General features: G+C 50.7%; 1 protein-coding gene across 1 annotated transcript; it reads left to right on the forward strand.

Annotated features, from left to right (window-relative positions):
* The first annotated feature begins 5,721 nt into the window (after positions 1–5,721).
* ASB1 (ankyrin repeat and SOCS box containing 1) lies at positions 5,722–19,747 on the forward strand. The gene is made up of 5 exons (XM_037398214.1): positions 5,722–5,855; positions 6,003–6,144; positions 8,001–8,303; positions 12,753–13,138; positions 15,026–19,747. Exons 1-5 carry the CDS (start codon positions 5,795–5,797, stop codon positions 15,157–15,159), a joined length of 1,026 nt encoding a protein of 341 aa, XP_037254111.1. The 5' UTR covers positions 5,722–5,794; the 3' UTR covers positions 15,160–19,747.
* Positions 19,748–20,209: the final 462 nt, after the last annotated feature.

Consider the following 20,209-nt stretch of genomic DNA (forward strand, 5'->3'; position numbering starts at 1 on the left):
TGATGCAAGCCTTTCCTTGGGTCCTTCGTGCTTGGAGCTAGGCTCTCCTGAGGAGTTCCCGCAGGATGGTAATGGGCTACTGAGAAATGATTTCCAGAGCTGGAGCCTTTCACACCCTTACCAAAAGTAAATACTAGGAAAAGAATGAGAAACAAGCATGAAATCCCGCGCTCTCTCAGGTGGTCCCATAATTTTATTGGGAGAAATGAAAGGGGCATGTAGGACAGTCATTGCTCTGTTTTCTTTTAAACAGGCGTCCTCTGGTCAAAGCTAAAAATATTAGAGCAGCAAGCGCCCAAGGATCAGAGATGCGGTGTGACCCACACCTCTCTGGGCATAACCAGTTTGAAATACAACCTTTTTTTTTTTTTTTTTTTTTTTTTGGCCACTTTTCCCCAGTGGTATCGTGGCATGGCGAAGGCAGTGTAAACTTTGCTTTGGAACTGTGCTGGGGCTGGCATCCCCCATGCAGGTGAGGCGTTCGTGACCTGCCAGCACCCACATCATCCAGGCTGCTGATTATATCTGTGTTTATCCTGGTGGTTCTTTACTCAGTTTTAGCCCTCTTTCCTCACTTGCTGGACTGATCGTACCAGTCTGCTGGGAGCAGCAGGGTTACTGTTCACAAATTTTGTGATTCTGTCTCATTTTGTCCCATGCTGAAGATGACAGATGGGTGGCATTTTCTAGTCTCTGACTTTCTGGGGTGTTCCAGTATAATCTCTATTCCATGTCCTCCACTTTCTCATGGTCAGGATTGAGGGAGAAAAGTCATGGACACCTGATGGAAGGTCAAAATACAGCTAGCTGATGAATCAGTCCTGCCTCTCTTCCCTTGAGACAGTCACATTTAGGCATGTCAAGGCACATTTGCAGCGTAATTAATTTACAGGACTCCAAGCAACCTATCTGTTGTCATCTTTGTGATTATAGCCCCAGTCCTAATGACAGTCCCAGATGCTGGAATTAAGTTCTCATCCCATCTCTCATTCCTGTTTTCTGTTGCAGCCCCTTGTTAACGTACATCTTCATGTGCACTTTAGAAACTATACAAATTCCACAGAAAAATGTTGAGCTGTGCTACAAACTGCGGGATGGGGGATTTTTTCTCCTCCCCCCACCCCCACCCCCCCCCCCGCTGCCCCTTTCCCAACAGATGCATTTATCACCAGGGCAACTTAACTTCAGAGTTCACTAAAAATTCAAGCTGTTGGCTTAGATCCAGGAAGGGAGAAGTTTTATAGACTGAGCTAAGCGTGAATTACAGTTATGGTTTAGGCATTCTCTCCTTCCTTCCTTCTTCCCTCCTTCTCTCCTTCCTTCCTTCTCTCTTTCTTTTTTTCTTTTTCTTTTTTCTTGTTTTTTTTTAAAGAACAGTTTGCCTGTTACTCTGGCACTGAAGCAGTTGCAATTGCTAAGTATTTCATAATGAAGCTTTCTCCTGCTGCGCTTGGCGGGTCCGGGAGGAACCCTGTGGGATGTAAAAGGTGGTGTCTCTGGAAAGGGTGTTTGGAGGTGGTGGTGGGGCTAACCACTTGGTTTAGCACCAGGTATAAATAATTGCCCTTTGCAATCACAGAACAGAGTGCCCAACCTGGCTGCGAGATTCTCAAGATGTCCTTGTTAACCCAGGAATGAGAGAGGAGGAGGTGCATTTCTCTTCTCGCTTGCGCTGTGCAGTCTGGCAATACATGCAACCACTGGCTTAATTCCAGGAAGTAAAAGCGGTGGGTTAACAGGAATTCGCCCCTGCCCTCCCTCTTCTCCTCCACCATGTTCAGGTAAGACAGACCTTCCAGGTCCACAGAGGGGGCTTTCATGGCCCTGAAACTGGAAACTCTCGTTTGCAATAATCCCAGTGACAACGTGCAGAAAGGAGGGCTAAGTCGCAGGTCTTCCTATGTCCACGCTCTGTGCTGTTAGCTTTAGGAGTGCGTGCTGCTCATAGGGGACCCCACAGACCACTGCTGGGCGGTGGGGGCTGGTGGCAAGGGAGATGAGGAGGTAGGCTCTGCAGGCAGCAGCAGCTTGGAGGGCAGGTGCCCAGGTCCTGCGGGGGAGGGACCCTAGCGGTGCCCTGATAGATGGGCTGATTCCTTGCAGGATGGAGCCAGGATAGGTGAACTTTCCATTTCACTTGCAGAATGAGGAGCGTGGTTGGGAGAGGATGGCAGGTGGGAGGGTGTGTCTGCTCAGGAGAGACAGTGGGAAAAGTCAGTGAATGTGGAGTGGTTAAACTAGCTGCCCATGGCCGGGGGCTCCTCCAGAGAATCAGTTTTCTTTGTTTCCTGCCCCCCCCCCCCCCCCCCTTCCTTTTATTTTCTTTTTCATTGCTTCAGTGTCAGGAGCTGGAGAAAAGGTCTTGCCTCATGAGCGAGTTCAGTGTGTGTTGGCTGTGTTGGATTACTGGCTATTTTTAGATACTGGAAGCTCTCCTTGAGAGAGTCGCTGGGTGGATTGGTTTTCAAGTGGGCTGGGATCAATGCAGCAGTCCGAGAGGCCACCCACAGAGACTGAACGGCTGGCCGCGGAGGGAAGGGGGGCCAAGTGAGTTCACCTGCCCTGGCTGCTTCTCCCTTCTGGTGGTGGGCCTGGCCGGGGCAGGTTTCTCGAGGTACTGTGCTCCAAGACAGAGAGCCAATTGCTCCCGATTGCTCTGGAGCTCTGCTGCCTTGTGCCAGCGGAGGATCTGCCCGGTGTACCTCGAACCAGCAGCAACCGCCTTTTGCAGTCTTTAGAAACAGTCCATGGACTTCAGTACTGTTCCAGTTACAGGAAGCATTAGCTGATTATTATTAGGATTATGGGACAATTCAGGCTGAAAGGAACCTTAGGAGGTCATCTAGTCCAGCCTCCTGGTGAGGCAGGCTGGAACCGCAGCCAGGGCTGCCCACAGCCTATGCCTTCAGCTTGTAAAAGGTACGTCTAGTAGGAGCAGCTGGACATAAAATTATTTCTCCAGACTTTGAAAAGGCATTTCCTAGGTCTTGGCCAAATGTTAACCTGTTTGCAAATTTACGTTTTCCCATTGCACTCACTTTGAGTGATATAGATTTACATCATAGTGGATTTCTCCATGGGCTTTCTCTTAAACACCTATGGATTTCCAGTGCTGGCCATCTCCAAGGCAGAGATAGCAATCACAGCCACTCCCTTTCTAGAGTCCTGTACAAGAACTTGTTAGGTCAACTTGGGATGGGTTGGTTTTCACATGCATTTAAGGAAAACAAACAAACAAAAAAACCCCCAAAATAAACAAAAAAGAAAAAGAGAGAGAAGAGCCTGGTTCAGGAGGTGAACTTGTGCTAGGAAGTATAAAGGGTTGTGGTATGTAAAAACTTTCTGCCTTTCATTGCAGCATGTCTTTAAGTACATAAATACGTGGATGAGAGAGAAGAGAGTGGTTAAATGAGGCATTTGCTGCAAGAACTGAATGAACCTCGAATCACACCAGCCATCCAAACACTGGCGTTCCAGCTTCATCTGTCCTGTTTCTGCTTTTTCTTCTCAGGGGCTCTGCTTTGTCTATGGGGACAATTACCCTACTGCAAGTAAACACTGCTGTGTCCTCTGCCCCCCTTTCTCGCCTGTCTGCACTGTACCCATGTGAGAAGAGGAAGAGTCAGCTCCAAATGACACAGAGTGAGTAAACAAATCTATTTTAGAGAAAAATTGTGCTGAGCAGGAGTGGCCTGTTCCTAAGAGCTTTGAAAACTGGCGTTGCGTTCTTGCTGGGAAGGCACTAAAGTACAAAGGTTTCTGTCCCTTGCAGTAACTATCCCCTTGTGCACACAGGTATTGTGCCTTTTTGTTAGGGGCCATGTGCATGAAAGCCCATGGACTAACATGCATTTTTCCTCCGGACAAGACCTCATTGCTGGCCAGCAGTCCAACACACGCTTTGCAGCTGGAGGAGCTTATTAAATCTGTAAGGGCTGCAGACAATGCAACAGCTAGAAAGCTGCTCTAGTCTGTCTTTGTGCCATCAACAGGGAACTGAGATGTATATGGCTGCTTCCCTGCCCATGAGCAGACACAGAGGGGGTTACACAGAGCCCCTCTAGCCAGATGCAGTTGTAGGTTGGTGTTAGAAACCACGGAAGGAACACGAAGGAGTCTGCTGGAGAGTAGTGGGTCTGCAAGCATCCTGATGGAGCAAACTCAGCAAAGGCATCCCCCAAAGAGCGGCCAGCCCTGGGGTAAGCCTGCCTCTGAAAGCTCTACCTCTCACCCCCATGTTTAGAAAGCCTTTCACAAAGATGGGGCAGCACGGGCTGACCAAGCTGGGGCTGGAGCTTCACCTAGCCCTGTTGTCTGGTTTCCAGATCTGGTCCCTTTGACTCAAGGAGGCCCAAACAGACATTGAGTCCGGTTTCCAGACTGACAGCCAGTTCATTCCAGGGGATGTTTCTTGGCTCCAGGTCTGCCTCATCTAATGGCATAAGGACTAGCAGGCAGGGGGAGGTGGCAGTGCTAGCTAGAACCGATGGCTTCTGAAAATCCCATTGATTCCATTCCCCTTTTGATCTTCCACCAGGCAAGGCGAATGGGTTCTATTTACAGATCGTGCCTCTCTCCTCCAGATTGCTCGAGCCCATATAATAAGTTACAGGAAACCGTGTTTGCAGCCAGAGTCTGGCGTCGGTGGATTGATATTCTGCCACGGAGCAGCAGGAGTGGAGCTGCAGGAAAGCTAGAGGGATTACCACCATTCCCTCCTGGCACTGGGGACTCAAAAATGTGCGCTCAGAAGCCAAAGGTGTGTTTCAAATGCTCGGAGAGCAGCTCTGCACCAGGGCATCACCATGACCAGCGGCTGGCCTGCAAGCATTGCCCAGGGAGGTGATCAGAGTCGGTGCGAACCGCTTTCCTTTCAAACCTTTTGCCTCTGCGTCTTTCCACGCACCTTCTCCTGCTTTTGCATGCTCAAAGCGCTGTGCCCGTGTGGGTACCTCACAAGCCCGCTGCTCCCTCCTGAGGGTGAGCTTTGGGCGCTGTATTTGAGGCTGCCTGGTGGGGTTTACACAAAGCAGTGGCTTTTTGCTCAGAGCCCACAGACCTGGCTGCTTCCCCATGGCATTTTCATGACCCTGTCGCCTTGTTGCTTGCTCCCGCCCGGCCTCCCCCCTCAGCTGCGCTCCCCTCTCAGCTCCGTCCCCCTCACACGGGCCGCCTGCTCTCTCTCACAGGCCGGTGGCAACCTGACAACACACCCCGGGGAGAATCGGACGAATGTGGCCAGATAAAACCTCTGCAGCTTTTAGCTGTGGGAGACCCCGCCTAGCCTAAGGAGCGAAACGCTGCCCGCTGCAGCAGCGCCCCAGCGCCCGGTATCCCCCCGCGGCGGTGCAGGGGCGGCCCTGAGGCGGCTGCGGGGCGAGCGCGCCGAGTTGCCAGGGCGGTGGCTGGGAGAAGGAGCCCCCAGGCCCCTCGCCCAGCGCCCGAGCCCTGCCCCGCTCCCCCCTTCTGAGGGGAAACCTCCAGAGCCCCCAGCGGGTGAGGCGGCCGCCGCGCCACCCCGGCCGGGCTGAGCGGGCCGGGCCGCCCCAGTCTCCCTCCCGCCGAGCGGCGGCGGCGGGGCGGGTCTGAAGGAGGAATGGCTCCGGCGTGGCTGCCGGCTGCCGGCGCGGAGGCGAACCGCCCTCCTCCCGCCGGGGAAAACCACCTTAACGCGGAGGCAGGAAGCCGCCGGGCCGGCGGGCACCAATCAGGCCGGCCCGGGGAGGGCGGGCGGCGGCCGGGGGGCGCTGCGGGCGGGGAGGGAGGCCGAGCCGGCCCGGCGCTGCGAGGGGCGATGGCGGAGGGCGGCCCCCCCGGCGGCGGGGACCCGCCCGCCGCCTCAGGCGGGCAGGCAGGTAACGTGGGGGGAGCGGGCCCGCCGCCATCCCGGCGGCCGCCCGGTGCCGGGAGGGGGACGGGACGGGGCAGCGCAGCCCCCCGCCCCCGGGCCGCCGGTGGCCTGGGCTCAGCCCGGCGCCCCCCCCGCTCTCTCTCCAGCGCAGGTCGTAACCTGAAGGAGTGGCTGCGGGAGCAGTTTTGCGACCACCCCATCGAGCACTGCGAGGACACCCGGCTGCACGACGCGGCCTACGTGGGGGACCTGCCCACCCTCAAGAGCCTGCTGCAGGAGGAGAGCTTCCAAAGGTGAGGGGGCGCCTCGCACCCCCGCCGCAGGCTGCCTGCGCGCCCGCCAGGGGCCGCGCCGCGGGGCCCCGCTGGCACCGGGTGGCTGTCGAGGCCCCGGGGGCTGCGCGACTCCCCCCCCTCCCCCGCACGCCGGCTCCTCTCCGACACCCGCCTCGCTCCGGTGTTCACGGGAGAGACGTCAGGCTGGGGGAGTGCGCAGGGATCCCGGCAGGGAAGGCTCCGGCCGCGGCCGAGCTCCCCTCAGATGGGCCCAGGAACGAAACACCGTGAAAACAGGAGCCTGGCTGTGGTGGGGAAAACATACCAAAGGGATTACGGTCGAATATATAAACCTGAAACACCCTGCGTTACAAAACCTGCCCGGTGCTAAATCTGTGACGGTAGGGATAGTTAATTTTCCTGCATCGTGGAGAAAACTGCTTAGAGTGCAGATTGCCTCCCAGCCTCAAAAAAAGCGGCCTTTCAGCAAAAAGGGAATGAGCCAGCCCCTCTCTCTGCCACCTGGGGCTCTTTGGACCCTTGGTGTGACATTTTTGCCTTGTGCCATCCCTGTGGCAGCAGGGCCAGGCATCCTGCCGTGCAGGAAAAAGCAAAGTTTGGCGGGAGGGTTGGGCCTGCAGCACCATCACACAGGTGATGGAGTGCGCAGAGAAGTGACTTCTCTGCATTCGGAGGTAGGTATGGCATGGAGATCCCCAAGCCTCCGGGATTAAAGGGAATGTTTTTGTCGTAAGACTTGATAGCTGAGGGCTTTGTGTGGGCCTTATACGACTCCTTTTCCTAAAACATGGTTGGAAAAAAAAAATTGTGGCATCACTGTCCCAGCAAACACTGTAAATGCACTGTATAAAAACTGCTTTGTCCTGCACCAGTTATGTGGGCCTGCATGGAGTGAACTAGAAGAGCAGATCCATTGCTGCGCCGTCTAAAGAGCACTTTTGCCAGCCTACCTTGGCTTTAAAGAAATCCCTTCCTCTCTGCGTGTTCCTGCTAAAATGGTACCTGCAGAGAATTTGACAGGAAGGTCTGGATGCTTATGAGATTTGTAGGGCTAACCTGAGATCTGGATGAGCGTGACAACTAATACAGGTTATTTCAGATGGCATCTAAGCAGCCACCAGCCATGAACCTTCTCTTTCAATACACTGGAAAAAGCTCTTACGCCAGGACAGCTGTGCAACAAGGATGCTAATGGCCTACTTGTGCTTCTCAGTGCAGGATGGCTGCACCTCCCAAGCTTGCTCCTTCCTGGCAGGGATAGTTTTCTCTGGATTTGTGTTTGTCATCCATGGTGCTTGGGTGAGTGAATGTTGCCAGTGGTGTGATACAGATGCTCGCCTGCATTTCCATTCATTGCTCGCCTTTTCCCGTGTCCTCTTGCTGTTTCCCTGCTGCTTTGATGACTTTCTACCCTCTTTACAGCAGCTTGGATTAAATGGTTGTGGTTGTCCACTCAGTCACTGCTGGTTTGGGATATCTCCCTGTAAAAAGGGAGTAGGGAGTATTGTATTTTTTTTATTAGGGATTTTGACTGAGTTTTGAGGCAGGGTTTGTCCCTTATTGTGTGTATGCACTGCTCCTGACACAGCAGAACTCTGATAAAGCCCATCTTTCAGACACTACTTGAGTATGTGTATGAGTATGAGTACTCTCTGGCTACCTGTGTGCAGCACCTAGTCAGGATGTTGGCAGGAGCTTTTCAGGGCTGTTACGAAGTGCCAAAACAGGGAGGAAGAGCTTCAAGGGAGCAGTTTGGGCTCTCCCAGCATCCTCCTTAGGGGCTGGGGGAGTTGGGGTGATGCAAGGCAGCACGAGGGCTTTTCTGACCCAGTGTTTTTTCCCCCCAATGACAGCCGGATCAATGAGAAGTCAGTGTGGTGCTGCGGCTGGCTGCCCTGCACACCGCTACGCATCGCCGCCACCGCTGGCCATGGCCCCTGCGTTGACTTCCTCCTCCGCAAAGGGGCTGAGATTGATTTAGTGGATGTGAAGGGTCAGACCGCCCTCTACGTAGCTGTGGTCAACGGGCACCTTGAGTGTGCCAAGATCCTCCTGGAAGCTGGGGCTGACCCCAACGGCAGCCGGCATCACCGCAGCACCCCTGTCTACCATGCGGCACGCGTGGGCCGGGCAGACATCCTCCGGGAGCTGATCAGGTGAGAGCTTGGGTGCAGGCTGAAGATGGTTCTGGTGGGGAGAGGGGTGGCTCTACCTTCTTGCCTTGGGATCTTTTCCCCCATGGGGCTCAGCGTATCCGTTCCCTCCTCACACGCCCAGTGCCTCCACAGGCCTGGCGAAGCTGGCTAAGATACGGACAAGTTCTGGTGCAGAAGCGCCCGAAGGTACATCCTCGTGTTCTCTGTCGCTTGGCCCTGATCTGTGCCCTGCCGTGTGACTCCCATGCCTGTTCTTCTAAGACAAAGTCTAAGAGAAAAGTTTTCTGTTTCTGAGCCCACCATCCACTCTTCAGACAGATCCAAATCTTAAAAAGTATCTTCCCCCCACCTCCGTTTTGAATGCCAGCTCCATGTCTCTGGCTGGGTTTACGAGTGAGGTGGATTCCCCAGCGAATCAAAAATTGGTTGGAAGCACATCTCTCCTTTGCTTAACTCTGCTGCTCTGACCGTTTTCTGTCCTTGGGAGGAGAGATGCTTGTCATTGGCACTGGCTGTTCTTGGCTGCTTGGGTTTGCCCTTCACTAGGGCACCCTCCGTGGCATCCTAATTGCCTGACACCTGATGCACAGCTTCATCGAAGGGGTGGCATCTCTGGGGCAGGGAGTGATGGCCATCGCTCTGTTGAGATGAACAGTAACCTTAGCTGGGTGGTGGGTAACCGGTGGCCGCCTGTCCCTCAGGAAATTCCCTCCACGAGCAGCGAGTGGGTTCAAGATCTAGCAGTGAGCTGTGCAAATTTGAGTTTCTTCCTCTGTGGCATGCTGTGGTACTTACTTCCTTCTAAATTGGAAGCTTTTTGTATAAGGGACTACGCTGAGCAACTGTATCGTCCATTGATGACAAATACTAAGGGAAAAATACAGGTTGAAGAAAGAAATGGTAAAAGAGAAGAAAGGGTATTTGGATTCACACAGGAGCGCTCTCCAAGGAATCCCTTCAATGTCCACAAATGCCAGAAAATAACCAAATGGATTAGAATAGAAGAAATTAGAAATACTTGGGAATTTTCTCCTTTCCTTTTTGCTTGTGGGGAAGTTAATTTTCATACAAGTGCAGCTTTAAGGAAGCTGATGAGTAGAAAGATGGGGAGACAGTCCCCTCTTCTTGCTCCTTTCTCAGCAAGCTGAGAGAAGGATATCCCCATCGCCACGTGCTCGTTGGTACAAGGTTCAGCTCACACGCTGCATTCCTGAGAATCTCCCCTGATATATCTGCTAAGGCAGGGTGAAATGTAGCAAATGGTATTTCAGCAGCACATGGAGAGCTGATGCATTGATTTATGTGTCTGCTCCTTGGGATACCTTGCCAGCAATATTAAAAGCAAGATTTTGGAAAACTTTCAGGATTAAAAATTAACTGGAGTTTGTCCAATATCTTTTTATTAGACAATGTCTCTCCCAAGGCTGCTAAGCTAATACCAAATTGTCAGATTGCCCAAAATTTCAAATATCTTGGAGCAGAGATTTCAAAGATACATTCAGAGTTGCTTACTTTAACACACAGTCTTATGTTATGAAGCTCGCTCAGATTTTTAAAATGTTGTTTTAAAGGATTTGGCAGGGGGAGTGCAATGAGGAAGATACTTTTACTGAGATACAAAGAAATACTTCCGCATACTCAGCTCGAGAGAGCCTGTGCCCTGAAGAGAAAGCCCAGCCCAGTCAGGCTCGCTGCAGGTGTCTAAACATCGCCTGGTTCATTTCTTTTCTTTATATCGTATGGTAGCACAATCAGGGTTCTTGACTACTACTACAACTGCTGAACCAGCTAACCAAGCAATAAGTGAAATCGTATCCATTAATAGTAAATACACACGTAGCTGTGGAATGGTGATCCATTTTATAAGACGGCTGGCGGAAATATGCACGGTTATATTGCCAGGGTATAGATTACCTTCCTGACAGCTTGTGATGTGATCATGCTGCAATGGGTTCGGACTGTAGCACTGTACTTGCAGCGTAACTGAGGGCTGACCCAGCATCTTAAGGATCCTTCTGCCACACTAAAATGGTGAAAAAGATACCTGACAAATCACCCCGATGCCTCAGGTGCATGCCTAACTGTGATAAAAGTGGACTCTTGTATTTTGCTTTGAGTTGGGGGTTTCCACTGAGAATTTTGATGATAATGGAAAAAAAACCGGACTGAAATGAAGGGATACCTGCTGTCTGGTGAGGACCACGGCCATAGGAGACAGCGACCCTACAACAGCCCTGCGAAAGTCCCACAGCAGCACAGATGACTATCCAAATGCTACATAGTCTGATTTTAAGAGATTTATCTACAGGGAACATAAACGATTGCCTGTCGAGAACAGACACCTTCTCTTATTTAGCCCTCTGTGCTCCAACACAGGTGAAGTGGCACAGATGCAGCAAAGTGCTGTGGATGTCCCCAGGGATGGATGGGAATGTCCCCTTAGTGTGCGGTGATCCTTGGGTCAGCTGCCTGGCCTGGGAAGCGAAGCTCAGTTCTGTGGCTGGTGCAAGAACCAGCTCACGCTCATCAGTGCTGTACTGCCTAGTCCCATCCTTTTCCTGCATTTTTCCACCCCACCGGTCTCCTGAGATCTCAGTCAAGATGTTCATGCTTGGCAGATCTTGTGAGTTGGGGTAAAAATACACTGCATGCCATTTGCAGCTCTTAGGCGAGTTTCCTTGGCCCTTGTTCTGCGTGAGTTTAATTTAAATGAGGCCATTCCCATCCTCAGAATTGAAGCATTTGGTTAAGTATTTGCTGGATAGGGACCAGGCCCTACTGGGTTCGGAAGAGCTGTGCTTGCCTTGGGGCAGGATTCGTCCCCAGGTTGTTTCCTTATTTCTTTTATTAACTCCAGAAAGGAACATAATGCTATCTAGGAGACAGAAAAATCTAGTTCTCGGAATGCTTGGTTTGCGGTTTTGGGAAGGGGGCTGGCAGGTTGAAGGAACCTTTCATCTCTCTGTGGGGAGAAGGGACAGTGCTTTCCTTCCTTTGCTTGGTTTGCAGTGCTGCAATTAAAACTAGCTACTCCTTAGGGAATTGCGTTGTCTTCCTCCTCCTTCCCATCCAAGCCGCATGTGAAGTAGATGGGAGTTAGTGTCCCCACTGCTTGGGTGTTACCCAGCCTGGGGGAAATAAATGCTTATTTCTGCCATCTCTTCTTTCCGCAGCATTGCCATTTTCCAAATTTCATGCTTTTCTAGAAAGCTACACTTGGCCTTTTTGTTCCCATTTATTTGGCTGCATTCTTCACTTCCTACAAAAAAATGAAAAGAGCCGAAGCCAATCAGCCCTGTTTGCTGCTCGTTCACAACTTACTGCCATCTGTACTTACCAAGAAGTATGCTGCAGGCGCTGCTTCTGTTTCATGATGATGATGATGTCCACTGAGCAGGGCTTCAGCCTGTTAGCATGCCTTCTCTGCGCCACAGCGAGCCTGAGCCCGCTTTGCTCTGGCCGCAGGGCTTATGGAGCAGTTGGGACACCATGGCACCATGCGGCAAAGATACGAGGTATGGGTTTCTCTGTGGGGTAGGGTGAGGCAGGAGCCAGTTGCAAAAGGCTTGAGAGGGTTGCTGCTGCAGCTCTCGGAGGTCTCCCCCTTCAGGGTTTGGAGTGCTGGCCTTGAACTGTGATCTGTCGTGCAGTAACCAGTGTAATATATAACCTGTGAATGGAGCTGTGCAGGGTGGATGGGGAGAATGGAAGGTCTGATGCAATTATTTTGTGTTTTTCCAGTTTCCTGCGTGCTCAAAGTTGGCGGGTACATCCCTTCAGCTGAGCTGAATACTAGGGAAAAGGCTTCTTTTTGACTCCCTGATGGGATTCTGATGGGATTTCAACCGCCTCAGCTCCTTCGGGAGCAGGATTTTGTCATACATGTTTCGCTGTTGAGCACAGATTTCTGTTTCCATTTCCCTGCTGTTTGTGACAGTCAGATCAATTGCCTGTATTGCTTTTTGGCCTGTTTTATCCTGGTGGGGAAGTTATTTCACTGCATCTCTTCAACTGAGTCATTTGGAAACATCCCCGCTCCCCAGCCGGCTCTTTGGCATCCAGGATTACGTGGTGCTGGCTCAGGGCTGAGCCATCCCTTGTGCCAAGGCCGTGCTTGGCACATCCTTCAGGAGGGCAAGGAAAGATGTTAGTCAGCTACTCCTCCCCTCTCCAAAGCCTGGGTTGTTGTGGGCAGAGAAACAGCTTTGCTTCTTGAAGATCAGACCGTGCTGGATACGGCATGCCCACTCAGAAAGTCCCCCCAGGCCCATCTGAGGGTAGGTACGGGCGGTTCTTGGGTGGTGGGCCCCAGAGGTACCAAAGGTAGGCAGGGTCTCACCCTCCGGGTGTCCTTCAGCCTCAGCCGCTGCCACGTTGTCACCCTGGGCTGCAGTTGTTGTGCTCTTGCCTTTGTTTCCAAACCTCCGCTCTTCTCACTCCCCCACTCAGGTATGGTGCAGATGTGGATGTGAACCACCACCTCACTTCGCGGGTCCCCAGCCTCTCCCTGCGGCCCCTTACCACACTGGTGGTCTGCCCCCTGTACATCAGTGCAGCCTACCACAACCTGCAGTGCTTTCGGCTGCTGCTCCAGGCTGGAGCCAACCCGGATTTTAACTGCTGTGGGCCCATCAACATCCAGGGCTTCTCCCGGGGCTCCCCAGTGTGCGTGATGGACGCTGTCCTGCGGCATGGCTGTGAAGCGGCGTTTGTCCACCTCTTGATTGACTTTGGAGCCAATCTGAACCTGGTGAAAGTGGAAGCCTTGGGAGTTGAATCCACAGGGAGGGTCAAAGTCAACCCTGAGGCACTGCAGGTGTTCAAAGAAGCAAGGGGTAAGTGGCTTTGACTTACTGAAGTGGCGCTGGTTTTATTTAGCTCTGGATTCAGGAGAACTCTTTGGAGAGTTTATTTGGTAATTAGGAGCTGTTAAGGTGGTAGGATGGGTGTTACCATCCTCATCTGGGTCTCTTTGTTCAGGTACCTTCGGCCAAGTGCAAAAAGATTGTGTAAACAGGTTATGCCTAACTTAAAATTTGTGTAAAGCAATTCTAACACGCAAAAAAGATAACTGGGATTTAACAAGCTGTTAAGCTAATTATATGACTTCACCACCCCTGACATGGCTCCCAAAGAGCTGTTGCTGGCTAGGCAGGCATCAGGCAGGAGAGGACCGTGGGGCTGGCGTCTGCAGCTCCCTGGCACGGATCCTCAGTGTTGCCGAGCTGCTGCCTGCCTCTGGCTCTGTCAACACTGATGACTCAACCCAATGGCTTCCCCATAAGCCTCCAGCTAGACTCCTTATTTTTTTCCTGTTGCATTTTGTACATTCACGTGGTGTTTTCCCTCTTGAGCTACCTCTTCAGCTACCATCGACACCTATCCCAGTAGCCCAACCTCTGTCTTTATCTTTTTTGTCTTTCTCCCAGCTCTTTTTCCATTGCCTAACCACGTTCTCAGCAGCCTGAGACAAGGTTTAAGCAGTGCGTTCCTATCAGAGCTGGGCTTTGGATCTGCAGACTACAGGCAGGTTATGGCATGTCCAGTGACATCCAGTTCTCCAAAGCCATGCAGGTGTGCCCTCACCGTTCTTGATTTGACCCTGTGCTCTGCAGGGACCCAAGCGGTGGCTGTATCTGGACAGGCTTCGTAGGAAGTAAAGCCACAAACAGTAGTAGCGAGTGGCAGGAGGGAGCTCAGATGGTGGTGGAGAAAGGTGGGAAAAGGCTGGCTCTTTGAATTTAACATCCTGCGGGAAGCAAATGAGTTACAAAAGAAGTAAACCAGAGCCTCAGACCTGAACATGCTTAAATTTACCTGCTATTTCTTTCTTTTTATAAAAGAAACATCAATACAGTGCGCACCCTTGTTCCAGCAAGGGCAGCACCTCATAAAACCACCAGGCTCTGCTGGTGAAGGCCAGGGCTTTGCACCAGGGTTGGAAGTGGGGTTTCCCTCTTGAACTCCAGAGAAATTTCAAAGGGATTCAGGCTGTGGGATACAACCCCCAGCCCCCACCCGAAAGTTATTCAGCTTTGCGCATACCTGGTTTTTAAACCAGCCTGGACTTTTGCTGAGAAGAGGTGCACGTAAGCTGGAGCAGGTGGTTTCCATTAAGCATGGGTTTAGGAGGCAAATGGGACTCCTCAGGCAGAACGTGCGGAATAGTGGAGTGGTGCCTTTGGAGGTCCAGTTCCTGAATCAACATAGACACCACCATCCTCTTGCCCTTGTGCTGAAAGAGCTCTCTATGAACTCAAAAGAAGCCCTCAAGAGAAGGCTGGGATAAGGCCTGAGCTGGCCATCAGTGCTTTTGTTTCCCAGGGCAAAAATAAAGTCCACATAATTTTAAAATTACCTGAATAGTATTGAGCCTCTCACAGCCTCGCCTGTTGTGGATTTGGCAGTGACCTCTTGAACCCTGTCATGCAGGGATTGACGCCGTGGTCACAACCCCATGCAGTCTCCAGCTTGCCCTTCCAGACTGCCCGTGTAGCAGCTGTCGTTGTTCCAAGTCTTCGACGAAAAGGTTTCGCACCCTCAGGGAGGAGCACGCTCAGCTTTCCTGCACGGCCTTGGTGTCGCTGCACAGGACGTAGCCTCGGCATATGGAAAGGGTAGATGGCTCCTCAGCTGTCAGCCGGAGCTCAGCACGATTTACACACTTACCCTTCTCTCTTTCTCTGTCCCTCAATAGTTTTTCTCTGCTTTCTTCGTTGCAGGCCACACCCGGAGCCTCTTGTCTCTCTGCCGCATAGCTGTACGAAGAATACTTGGCAAATCTCGTCTGGATCTGATCCATATCCTTCCAATCCCAGACCCCATTAAACAATTTTTACTTCACGAACACAGTTAAAGGGCAACTGGCAGCTTTCCGGGACAGTTTGATTTGGTAAATGAGTGCGCTGATAAAGCCAGGTGCCAATCCTAACCCTTCCCCCGCAGTCAAATACTGTATTGCTCATGGAGTGCACATAATTCCCTGCCCCTGTGATCTTCCCCTCCAAATTTAGGGTGCAGTGATTCGGTGTGTGTATTCTTAAGCTACTGGTTATCTAACTGGTGATCTCTCGTTTGCAGCTGGTGGGACGATGAGGCCGGTAAGCGTGTGTGGCTGTTACATGAGCAAATACAATATATCCTTATAGCTGTTAGCATATGTCTGTTTGTTGACTCTACCTCTGTTATTGATCTGTGTTACACACACCTTGGGTCTCAGCGGCACTTCTGCATGGGGAAAGTGTCTGTACTTAAGCCTTTCCTCTTCCTATAGCGTACAAGGGAGTCTCTCCTCGCCTTGGTAAGGGTTTTACAACAGCACTGTTCTCTTTCTGCTGTCAGTACCTGGCCTTTCTCTTCCGTATGAAGTTTGTGATTGCTGCTGTAAAAGTGGGTGTGTTTTCTTCTGTCCTCTTCTGGTGTGAAATGTGTCAAGCTGCCTGTCCGGTGCTGTGCGTTACTCAGAAAATTGTATCCATGTCTCTACGTGCTGTAAGGTAGCTGCTGACTCGGCTTTCTTCGTGTAGAGGCCCCATCGCACAGATGGGAGAGTAGCAGAATATGTAATCCTATCCTGTCTGAGTCGTTCCTGCAGCACACCGGATCTGCTGTGGCAGCTCGGCTCTCCCTCCAGCACTAATGGACAAGGCAGGCGCTGGCCAGTCCTCCTCCCGACTGGCTGGGACTGGGTCAAGTCTCCTGACCACTGCCGTAGCATGAATAAGAAAATGTGGAGAGAAGAGGAAAAGGTAGTTTCACCTCTGGAAACTGATGGCTACACAGGCTGTTGTGGGGATCCGATACCAATGGTTCAGTCACCACTGTGGTGGTGGTGCGACAAGGACTGTGATACTCAGATGAAGCCAGCATGTGAACCTGAAAGATTTATAGGATACTTTTTGGAAGAGCAGTGGTTAAATTAATCTTCTGTTCACTGTAAAATGGGTTTGAGCATTTGAGAGTGACCAGGAGCAACAGTGGAGGACTTGCTAAATTAAACTGTTGTGTTGCTGTGCTGGTTGGTGGTTGATGCAATGCCTGTGAATATATCTGTGTGATTATGAAGGAAAAGACACCAGAATGATCTCTAGACTGCCTGCTTGCCGTATTGCAGTGATTATGATGTTATTGAAGGCCCAGTAAAGTATCTGAAAATGCACAGCATGCAGGACTTCCTACCTGCTTTTTACTCCGTATCCCATGGTGGCAGTATGACCAGAGAAAACCCTCCAAGATCCACTTAACCAGTGTTTTTGTTTGCATACTGCTTCTGCCAGCATTGTGGAAAAGGGAGAAGAAAGGTCTTTTTGTTTTTCCTTGAAGTTCCTTGAACTTCCTAACGGAGGTTATGCGCTTGAGTGCGGTGTTGCATCCAGCAGCCTGAGCTCCTTTGATTTCCAGTGCCTCTGCATTGCTGTATATCTTCATGTCACAAGCTCACAGAAGTGTCATTCTGCAGTGAATCGACAACCTTCCATCAGGATCTCAGGGTCAGCCAGCTACTTAAAGGTAGTGAAATAGTCATTGTATAGGAAACATTGTCAAAATAGCAACTTTAGAAGGACAGAGATGATAGTCCCTCAGGACCTTGGGTAAAAACTCAGGTGATCATCGATACTTGCTTTTACTGATTCAAGCTCTTTCTAGACCCTGTGTTATAAATTGATGTTTTGGATAATTTTTCTTTGCCAGATGTTCTTCCCATGCTCATGCAGTTGGCAAGGATATTTTTCCAGATGTAACGTTAAGTATGTTGGGGATTTATTTATCGTGTGGTATTAGTGCCTAGGGACCTGTTGTTGAGAGCAGAGTTAAGCATGGGATGGTGAGGACCGTAAGACAACCCCTCCTGCGAATGGGATGTAGCTCTGGTCGCTCTTCTCCTTGACCTGCTGCCGTAACAGTGAAGTGGGGTTGGTTAAGCTGCCTTGCGTTTGGGTTTCCAGTGCCTTTGGCCAACAGCCCCATTTATTCTGCCACTATAAGAGCAGATCCTCAAGGCTGCCCCATAGACTTGCCCCATGGATTTGCCCTATAGGTCTTGATACTAGTTACAAAATGTTCTTTTTCCAGAGGCATAAATGAATGCAAAATCACAGTTCAGTTTCTGGTCCTCCCGCTATAGGATGTGTTTAGGGTGGAGTTTGATAAGCAGTGATGGACTTTCTTGTATGTTTTATGATCTGCTGAAGAACACGTGCCTTTCCAAGATGCTTTCAGAGAAGGAGGAAGGGCAGGAAAAAGACAGTTCCTGATTGTTTCCTGCTATTCCAGTTCCATGGCCAGGCCTGGAAGGTCCAGCTGGCCCCTTCTATCACTCTACTCACCGATTTTAGGTTAAAGTGGCAAAATGTACACTGCTGAGAACAGGCTAAAGTGTGGTGATTACACTCAGTGCTCAGATACCAAAGCAAAGGATACTTTCAAAACCCTCATCAGATGAGATATAATGGCAAGGATATGTAGCTGTAGGCATGCTTTCAAGGTGAGAAGGCGGAAGTTTTGCACTGCTTCTTTTTCAGGCGTGCAGATGGTTTAGGTTTTCACCATGCTGGAGGCCAGGGCAGCCCATGAGCCTGTTGCCTGAGAGTTCTGTGCTTGCTTTATAGAAGTGTTAACATGCCTGAAAGATGCAAACAGGTTGTAAAGCCTCTTGTCACCTTGCTGGCGGAACCATAATGTTTTGCAGGAGCACGGACCGAACATACTCTCTAGCTCCAACATACAGAGGCAGAAAATGAGGTAGATTGTCTTGAGAAAATGCCATGGCAGAAGCTTCTTTGGGTTGACTTTTTTCCCTTCGATTTTGACCTGTTTGTACAGTTTTGCAAACCGGTCACCCGTTAGTGCCTTTTGGGTGAAGGTGGTAGGATAGATGTAAAAGGCATATGCTCCTCTGGGGAGAGCTGGCTCCACCTGGAATGAGCTACGGTGCCGTGCTGTGGTGTGAATGATGGAGGGTGGCCCAAAACAATTCAGAGAATTTAGTTGTTAACTCAGTGCCTCGTGTAACTGGAGTATATAGTTAATGCTAAACCTCTGCAGATGACCTGTTACAATATTCATTATAGATGCTTCAGTATTTGGTTTGTTAACTGTTGTGCCCTTGCCTGACTCCATCCTACGATGTGCTTATGGATAGCCGGCCAGCGGCACCCTGACCAGTCTAGCAACTGTGTTGCCTCCCAGAGCTATAACTCCCACGTGAGCGAAATTGCAAAGAGCACCCTCCTCCCATGCATGGAGTTGGTACGATCCCTTTGTAGGTCCCACTGGTAAGCTCAAGCCGTGCTGGGGGTGGGGACTTTGGCCTCTATGTGTTGGTAGGTCTCTTGACCTCAGGCTTGAAGGACTACATGAGTCTTCCAGTCCAACCAGTGGTGAGTCCAAAGGGTTCCTCTGACCATGGATATCTCCAGCCCATGACCTACAGGTCAGAGGATGGTTCTCCCAACCAAACAGCAATAAGCTTGAAGTTCATCAATCACTTGGACGTCTGTAGAATCAAAGCTTTGAAGTGCAGGAGACATTTTGCATGGACTACCTGTCCAACTCCCATCTTAACTGAGGGTCTGTCTCTCCGGCAAAGGTCTCGGTGTTAAACCTGGATGGTCTGTCTTCTGGCTTGAGGGCCTGAAGGGAGTCCAGTGCAGGAGGACAATTCACATGGTACTAAGCCGTAAGTGCAAAGGCTAGTGTTAGAGTAAGTCCCTGTGGACATTGTTGTTGAGACTACTTAAAACTTTGCCTAAGTGAAGTAGTTTAATACGCAGACTAGAAGATCTGCAATTTTCATTGTAGAGAGAGAATAATGGATCTCAAAATAGATTCATGATATTCATAGACCTCGGTGTCCTGTCCTGTAGGGCAAACACCCATATTCTCTGGCTGTCTCTGTCCTTTTAAACCCAAACCCCAAGTCTTCCGATATGAAATCTGAGTATTATGCATCTTCACACTATATAAATAGCATTTATTTTTGCCTTAACTCAGACTTCACCATTGCCTCCTATGTAGCAAAGCATTCTCTTTTGTGAAGGTATTCTTTTCCATGTTGTTCATGGGGCATGCTTGGATAACACGAGTAACGAATGGGTGTCATGAAGTCATAGGTGGGAAATCAAACATTTCTGCAGTGTACATCCCCCATAGTGAAGAATGCCTGTTATGTTTATGTGTAATATGTAAACTGTGCATTGTGTGGCCTTGCTGTAAGCTTGGATGGGATGGGATAACAAGGTCTGGAAAATGGTTAAAAACCCAAACCAGATCTGGAATAAGCAAAGCAGATCCAAAGCGGTCTTTTTCATGTGGGTTTTTCTTCTTGTCTTTGTTGCTATGGGGTATTTCCAGAGCACGAAATGCTGGTAGCTGGTACCCAAATAAAATTTCCTGCTCTTTGGGAGTTTTGCAAAAGGCAGAGGAACAGCATCTGTTGGGTTGAAGCGTGTTTTGTTTTTGGTTTTGTTTTTTTCTCCATCCCCAAAGTCGAGTAAAAGCACTTTTTACTTCAGAACCAGCCTTTGAGGCACAGCGCGTTTTTAGCCCTTCCTGTTCCAGTGAAGAAAGCAGCATAAGAACCTGCCCAGGACAGAGCAGAGGTGACAAGGTCCCGCTTCAAGAACTGCTGGTCAGTGGTCTGTTGGTTTTGCCCAGGGTAAAGTGATCGTGCGCAACAGCAAGATCAGCTCTGAGAGCAGATAGGAGCTGTCTGTGCTGGGCCTGGATCCGCGCGTAGCTGAATAAAGGTGTTCCGGTGCAAGAGCGTGGCTGGCTGCTCGGTCACTTGCTTCGCCAGGGGAAGGAGGACAGCTCTGGGCTGAAGAGCTGGGACTGTGGGACTGGGTCTGCGCAAGCCTGAAGGCAGCTGCCTCGGCGGGTGCCGCTGGCTCCTCTGCACGTTCTGT

The sequence above is a fragment of the Falco rusticolus genome, chromosome 8, assembly GCF_015220075.1.
Source record: "Falco rusticolus isolate bFalRus1 chromosome 8, bFalRus1.pri, whole genome shotgun sequence".
In the NCBI taxonomy this organism is placed as follows: domain Eukaryota; kingdom Metazoa; phylum Chordata; class Aves; order Falconiformes; family Falconidae; genus Falco; species Falco rusticolus.

Coding starts and splice junctions, on each gene's coding strand:
- ASB1 (XM_037398214.1), top strand. CDS start 5,795: ATGGCGGAGGGCGGCCCCCCCGGCGGCGGGGACCCGCCCGCCGCCTCA. Junction 8,304..12,752: donor ATCCTCCGGGAGCTGATCAG/GTGAGAGCTTGG, acceptor TCCCCCACTCAG/GTATGGTGCAGATGTGGATG. Junction 13,139..15,025: donor GGTGTTCAAAGAAGCAAGGG/GTAAGTGGCTTT, acceptor TCTTCGTTGCAG/GCCACACCCGGAGCCTCTTG.